This window comes from Leptidea sinapis, chromosome 11 (genome assembly GCF_905404315.1).
Source record: "Leptidea sinapis chromosome 11, ilLepSina1.1, whole genome shotgun sequence".
NCBI lineage: Eukaryota > Metazoa > Arthropoda > Insecta > Lepidoptera > Pieridae > Leptidea > Leptidea sinapis.
Window position 1 is genome coordinate 15060923 of NC_066275.1, and position 8055 is coordinate 15068977.

The 8055-nt window shown below is 30.4% G+C and overlaps 1 protein-coding gene and 1 long non-coding RNA gene across 2 annotated transcripts; one reads left to right on the forward strand and one right to left on the reverse strand.

The window, feature by feature from the left end:
* The first annotated feature begins 1026 nt into the window (after positions 1-1026).
* On the forward strand, positions 1027-4524 carry LOC126966828 (uncharacterized). Its single transcript, XR_007729829.1, has 3 exons — positions 1027-1093; positions 1164-1380; positions 4228-4524. It is a non-coding gene; the product is annotated as an uncharacterized LOC126966828 (long non-coding RNA).
* LOC126966825 (putative nuclease HARBI1) lies at positions 2817-5363 on the reverse strand. Its single transcript, XM_050811081.1, has 2 exons — positions 5114-5363; positions 2817-3660 (listed from the first exon to the last, which is right to left on the reverse strand). Exons 1-2 carry the CDS (start codon positions 5309-5311, stop codon positions 2836-2838), a joined length of 1023 nt encoding a protein of 340 aa, XP_050667038.1. The 5' UTR covers positions 5312-5363; the 3' UTR covers positions 2817-2835.
* Positions 5364-8055: the final 2692 nt, after the last annotated feature.

The window sequence follows — 8055 nt, forward strand, 5'->3', positions numbered from 1 at the left end:
ATGACCTATATCAGGGGCTGTCCCCCCAGGATCATCCGGGGGGTCCATCATATCATATAAAAGTGAAGAAGAAGAAGAAGAAGACTTACCAATAGGATGAAATTTACACAAATTAACACTTTAATAAAAACTAACTACTAAAATATATACAAATTACAACTTATCTGATCAAAATATCTAAATATTTACATGAAATTTAAAAATAAAATGAAAAATTATTAAAATTACGTGCGACCGATCTTAAGTTTCCCGCCCTTTTTCTCAAAATACATTACACACAAAAACACAAGAGGTTTTTTTTTTGGTTCTGTTCGTCCATCTGGACAGGCAAAGGGGTCAAAAGCCCATACAGCCAAAAACACAAGAGGGTGTCGAGGTCAACAGAAGTGTTACCCATTAGTAAGTAGCCTTATTGCCGATGAGTTTTATCTATAAAAAAAATGTGAGCCGTCACGGGACGCCTGGCAGATGTGAAACATCGAAATTATTTTGTAAAAGTAATATGCAGAAAAGAACATATTGTGATAGGAACTAAATATGTCATAATGATAAAATAAAATATTACGATTTTTTTTCAGATAACGATGACTATTTATTGAATAAACATTTATTTTCATTAAATACAAAAATTTACGAATTTATTTCAAATCGTAACTACTTAATTCGTTTAATCAGTGACTTCGGTAATAGTTATATTCGATGTTGCCTCTGAGGACGGTATTAAGGCGCAATTCCACTGAGGCAACATTTAGGCAACATGTAGCATGCGGCATTGTCGCATGCTACATTCGGTCTTTCTATAGTAGGAACACTAAGCGACAAAAAATATGTCTCCTTGCCGCATGCTACGTGTTGACCGTTGTTGCCTGTAGATTGCGTCGTCTTTCGACACGATTGGACGTGTCGAAAAGTGTCGCCGTCTATCCAACAGTCAACGGATCCATGCGGCTTGAAGAAGGCGACATGGAGTGGTCGAATGATAAAACCGTAGCTTTTATAGAGGATTACCATAATTCGCCCGAATTATGGAACAATAAAACCCCTGAATATAAGGACATTAAACTGAGAAATGACAAGTTGACACAATTATCTGGTAAATATAATTATTTTGCGGGTTTGAAGGTAAAAAATCATTGGTTTATTTTTTTATTTTTTTTAAATAGGAAAATATGATTGTACATCGATGGAGCTGAAGAAAAAAATAAAGAATTTGCGATCAGCTTTTCATCGCGAACGAAAAAAACTACAGGAAAAAAAGAGCGGCTCATCTCCTAGCAAAAAAGGAAATGGTTTGCTTATGAGCTATTGAGTTTTTTAATTGACGTCGATGTACCCAAAACAACATCGTCAACTGCTGGCAGTGATGAAGAGGAGGTTGACGTGAGTTTTTCTAATATACATACACATATAATTAAGTTAATCTTAGTGTAGTAAATTATGTTTATAACTAGAGCCCGGATTCCCGTGCAATTGCTTCTTTTTTTTGCTACTCAATAAACTGCCAATGACAAGATATTTATACAAATTGGAACTTGTAGATAATTTTAATATACATTTTATTTTGCACGAAATTACACGTTTCGGGGGTTACTGCACGAAATTGCAAGTTTTGTTGTTTCATGCAAATTTTTGCATTTTAACCTATTTTTCAGAAAATAGTTTAATTTTTTTAATTGCTACCTATTCTTAAAAACAAGCGTTGAAAAATAAAAATCCATTACAATTAGATTAAAATAAACGCCACTTTTTTCATATGTAGAATTTTATGATTATTTAATTAATTTGGTAATCGATTTTCGTAAATTCCACTTTCGTGCGATTAGATATTTAATATTTTTATTTCGTTCCTGGTGAAAATAAACTAATTTACTCTTCAACGTTATTTTCTACGAAATATCTTTCAGAATCGACAAATTTCCTTTTCAAAAAGTAGTTTCTTTTTTCCAACATTTCAACTTTTATAAACATTCCAGGAACCAATTTCCAGTTACATACGAAACTTCGCATTACCAGTTAGCCAATTACCGACTTCCTTTATGACCCGAATGAGACACCTGATTTATTGTTTTTCTTCTAAGAATTTTCTTTTATTGTTTTCCTTCTAAGTTTTTCTCGCTTCCTCCCACTTTACACCATTCGATTCCCTTGCAACAGAAAATGTTGGTAGTCTTCATGTGGTTGCCTTGTTGAAAGGCGAAAATCCGGGCTCTATTTATAACAATGCTAGAAAGAAAAAATTAGTTTCTTAACTGGAATTTTTTTTATTGGTCGCGGCTTAAGTCAAATATGTAGTTATATATAGTAAATAGGAATTCATTAACTTATAAAAACCACTTTGGCCCTCTTCCTAAACGTACGTGTTTTTCTATGAAAAGATCAGTTCTTTCTCTACAACCTTTTTAATTGAGTTGAAGGTCAAAATGATGGGCTTTTTCAATCTCGGAAAAATAAAATTATTGAGCGGTTAAAAAGGCTTCAATTTCAAGAATAATTTTATTTCAAAGTATAATTTTATATTTAAGTGCAGATACACTATAAGCACATTCCGTAGAAATTGAATAAACAACCTAAGCTTATACAATTTAACAATTTTTGTTTAGTGAATATAATTTGTTTAGTTTTCTTCTATAAAACAAGGAAAAAATAATATACATAGTTACATAACCAACGAAAAAAACAGGATGCACTTTTAACTGCTGTAGGTATAGTGACGACCTTGTATGATATACATGTTTGAGTCCTTCGGACATTGTTATAATGAGGAATTCAGTGCATTAGCATATTGAAATATATATATATATTTGAACAGGATATCAAAACAAAAACTTATAAAAGCTAGGCGAAATTGTCCTGCCAAGGCACACGCCCTTCATCCGATTGAAAATATCTCATGAATTCATTCCTGACTTCTTTAGCTTCGAAAGTTGCCTTTCTTGCTCTATGTGACAAACTCTGCGGACCAGTATCGCCTTGGATGACTGCCCGCCATGATCCGGGAATAATATTTCCATCCTGTGTTTCGTTATCTAAAGTTCCTTGAGGACAATGTAGTGATCGTGATGTCTTACTCCTTCTCAAAAAATTATGAAGGTAAATACATGTTTTTGTGACAATTTCTGGGTTTTCCAAATTAATCATTAGGGGTTTTCTAAATACACGAAATACGCTTGCTAGCAACCCAAATGAATTTTCCACTACTCTTCGAGCGCGTGAATGCCTATAATTGTATAACCGTTGACATGTGCCTTTATCGTGGTGGCCGCTGAAGAGTTTCATGATGTGTTCCTGTAGTGGGAACGCATCATCTGTCAACAATACATAAGGCGATAATTTTTTGCTACCAGGGAGTGGTTCTGGGTCAGGTAGCTTTAGCGTTGCATTAGACAACTTCTTGTAAAATGACGTTTCTCGAAAAACACCTCCGTCAGATATCCTCCCTTGGCAGCCAACATTAGCGTATATAAAATTATAATTGGCGTCAGCAACGGCCATCAAAACAATGCTAAAAGTCCCTTTGTAGTTAAAAAACATACTGCCACTGTTTTTTGGGTTTTGGATGACAACATGTTTTCCGTCACAAGCTCTTAAGCAATGCGGATAATTCCAAGAAACTTCGAAATCTCTTGCTATTTTTCTCCATTCGTTTCCTGAACGTGGCATCTGAAAAGAAATTAAATTATTATTTAATTAATTGAAGAATTAATCAGTAGATATTGTGAGAGGATGATTCTCTTAAATAAATCACCAGATGTTTTTTATTATTTTTTTTTGTATTTTTTATTTTTTTTAATTTATCCAGACAAAATCGATTTTCAAGACTACTCTTGTCCATCATCAGTGTCTGCGGAATAATAATTGTAATAAGCATTTTACATCTGCACATTTTTTTTAAATAACAAACAGCAAATAACAATTTCTCTGAATAAATAAATAAAAAATAAATAAATACTTTTCTAAATGGTTTCTTAACATACATCATTGGCAGTGGTTCGAATTCCACGAAAAACTGTTGGATTCCCGTCTTCAACAGCCCTAGCAGCAAAACAGTAGGACGTTAAACAAACAAAAATTAATAAATAAGTAAATAAATAAAAATCAATGAGAGACAACATGTGGTATTTCAATCAAGTAATAATTATTTAAGGTGTTAAACTTTATTTAAAGATTGAATTTACTATTAGTTGATGACATTTTAATGACAAAACTCATTTCAACTCTGTTCTACAGGTTGACATGCTGCATCCACCATCACAATCGTCAGTTCCGTCCCCATCAGCATCTGGCCCGTTAAAGAAACAGTTTAAGTCTCCCCTGAAGAAAAAAGACAAAAGAAAAATGGAAGATCAAAGAGCGGATGAGGCATATGCCATTTTGCAAAATTGCAGCATTGTATTTGGGGAGTATGAGCCGGATGATCATCAACCACTTGATATTTTGACTATCCACTCAGAGCCTTCACCCGCATCTGAAATGGATCGTAGAGTCAGCGATGTGGCATCCTATTATACTTCTTTTTCGGAAGAATCATATTCCTCATCCAATTATTAATTATTTATTAAAATTAAAATATCCTTTATTACATTTTTAAATACACATAAAATATATGATCTTGATGAATAATATATATAATCTTGATATATATATATATATGTATATATATATGTATATATATATTATTATTATATATATATATATGTTTTTTTCTTTTTTTTTAATTATTTTTTGTTATTTTAGTATGAGTTCTGCGTATTGTTTATTCAAAATCCAGTTTTGGAAAAAGAAGGACAGATCAACAGCCTGTATGAGTATACTACTAGCCTACAATTTACTTTTCTTATTAAAACATTTTCACACAAAATTTGAAAATAACAGTTATGATAAAAATTTTATTTAAAAGCTTGATGAATAAAAGTTTTTACAAAACCTTTACGAAAAAGTGTAGGAATGTAACAGTTTTGTTTCACAATAAAATTTTTACTCCGCCTAAATAAAAGTATTATTTATTTTTTTTTTTTTTTAATAACAGATTGTTTCAATCCCTGATTTGAAGGTTTATCAAAGAAAACTTTTTTATACATTAAAAAAGTGATAATACATTAGTATTTTTACTTACCCTGACAAAATCATGTAGAACGTCCATTAAAGCTCTGCAAACCTCTGGAATGATTCGGGAAACGCTTGGCTCAGATATGCGAAACAGATACGTAAGCGATGCATAACTATCACCCGTAGCCAAATATCTTAAGGTCACTAACAATCTCACGCGAGGGGTTATTGCTTCCCAAAAGTTGGTATTATATTTTTTTATCATAGGTGAGATTTTCTCAAGTAAATTTCGCAACCAACTTGTTGTACAAATTACACTGAATTTCTTGACCATCGACATATAGCTCTCTTCTCCAATATCGTGGCGTTTTCCTTTTCCTTTTGCGATTATAAGCGATAACCAAATAAGCAGCCGCCGCGACTGTTTGTAGTGACATGATGTACTAAACTGAAGTTGCCTGAATAGAATTGCTTTAGACGCATGCTACACTCAAGTCCGACAACGCTCATGCGACAGGGGGCAACAAATTCCGCATGCGACATCATTCGAATTTTCTGCCACAAAGTCGAACGCCTACAATAGGCAACACTAGGGAACAATTATCAAGCGACTTGTCGTTCAGTGTTGCCTCAGTGGAATTGCGCCTTACTGTGACAAGGCGACGCGTCGCCACGGCATGCGTCGCCACGCCAGAAATCGGTTTTACGTGCGGCTATAGATGTTTCACATCAAAAACATGTATGCAATAAATACGTGGTAGAAGTGAAAACTTAAAAGTATAATAATGATGAAAAATCTCTACAAACGTATAATACGTACACGTATACAAAACACCACCGTTGTGGTGATGCCTTTTCTCAAGCTTTGTACACGCACAAACACGTGTTAGTACGTACTAACACACGTACAACACTGACGCCCAAGCAAACTGTGGAAGTTTACCTTGGTAAACACGAGTGAAGGGGTGCGAAACAGAGCAAAAAGAGAACCACGAACATCAACGAACAACAACAACGGGTCAGCACTTGTATAATAATTCTAAGATGTGCATTTTGCATGAACCTCTAAACTGCATATAAGGTCTGGTACATGTTGGACATTATAGTTAATCACCGCAACCATATTTATGTTCTCCTGGTGTCCATGTAGTAATACGTTGTGCGCATGACGTCTGAATATATTCAGGTATACTCGCGTCATACATATCGGATGTCACATCGGTAACACGTGTTTTAACAGTCTCAGCTACGCCGATGACATGGTGGTTCTCAGCCCATCTATCAAGGGACTTAGGAAGTTGCTTTCAGTTGTGAGCATTATGCGAATGCTCACGGTCTGAAATATAACGTTAAAAAGACAGAAATGTTGGTATTTCGTGCGGGCAAAGGTCCGGAGAGGGTACCTGAGGTATTGTTGTGGCTCAGCGGTTCGAGTTGTAACAGAGTTTAAATACCTGGGACATGTTCTTACAGAGCACCTGAAGGATGACTGTGATATTGAGAGAGAAAGGAGGGCACTCTCAATTCGTTGCAATATGTTGGCCCGAAGATTTGGCAAATGCAGCAATCCCGTCAAGATTGTACTGTTTTCTGAACAAATTTTCTCAAAAAGTCATACACGACAATACGCGTGCAGTACAATGATGCTTTTCGCATATTGATGGGATTGCCTAGGTACTGCAGTGCCTCGGGTATGTTTGCTGAATCGAGGGTGCCTGATATCTATGCTGTGATGAGAAAAAGAGTTGCTTCCTTCTGGGATAGACTCCGCAAATCTCAGAACCACATTCTCCAAACGGTTTGTGACGGGATGCCTACCAATATTTTTTCATATTGGCTATCTGTGCATAAAAACAAAAAATTAACCTTTCCAGAGAGATTATAAGTTTTGTGTATATTTTACTTTTTATCTTTATATAATGTATTAGAATATTAGTACTTATTTGTTTACTGGGTAATTTTGCCTTTAATAAAAACTTATTATTATTATTATTATTATTATTATTATTATTATTATTATTATTATTATTATTATTATTATTATTATTATTATTATTATTATTATTATTATTATTATTATTATTATTATTATTATTATTATTATTATTATTATTATTATTATTATTATTATTATTATTATTATTATTATTATTATTATTATTATTATTATTATTATTATTATTATTATTATTATTATTATTATTATTATTATTATTATTATTATTATTATTATTATTATTATTATTATTATTATTATTATTATTATTATTATTATTATTATTATTATTATTATTATTATTATTATTATTATTATTATTATTATTATTATTATTATTATTATTATTATTATTATTATTATTATTATTATTATTATTATTATTATTATTATTATTATTATTATTATTATTATTATTATTATTATTATTATTATTATTATTATTATTATTATTATTATTATTATTATTATTATTATTATTATTATTATTATTATTATTATTATTATTATTATTATTATTATTATTATTATTATTATTATTATTATTATTATTATTATTATTATTATTATTATTATTATTATTATTATTATTATTATTATTATTATTATTATTATTATTATTATTATTATTATTATTATTATTATTATTATTATTATTATTATTATTATTATTATTATTATTATTATTATTATTATTATTATTATTATTATTATTATTATTATTATTATTATTATTATTATTATTATTATTATTATTATTATTATTATTATTATTATTATTATTATTATTATTATTATTATTATTATTATTATTATTATTATTATTATTATTATTATTATTATTATTATTATTATTATTATTATTATTATTATTATTATTATTATTATTATTATTATTATTATTATTATTATTATTATTATTATTATTATTATTATTATACATAACACAATCACATCTTCTTCTATTGGAAGCTTTGGCACCCGCATAAATGTGGAAATTGACCTTGAAATTT

Excerpts from the sequence above, each read along its gene's own strand:
- LOC126966825 (XM_050811081.1), bottom strand. The coding sequence starts at position 5,311 with ATGATAAAAAAATATAATACCAACTTTTGGGAAGCAATAACCCCTCGC. Across the intron at positions 3,661-5,113 it reads TTCTACATGATTTTGTCAGG|ATGCCACGTTCAGGAAACGA; the intron begins GTAAGTAAAAAT and ends ATTTCTTTTCAG.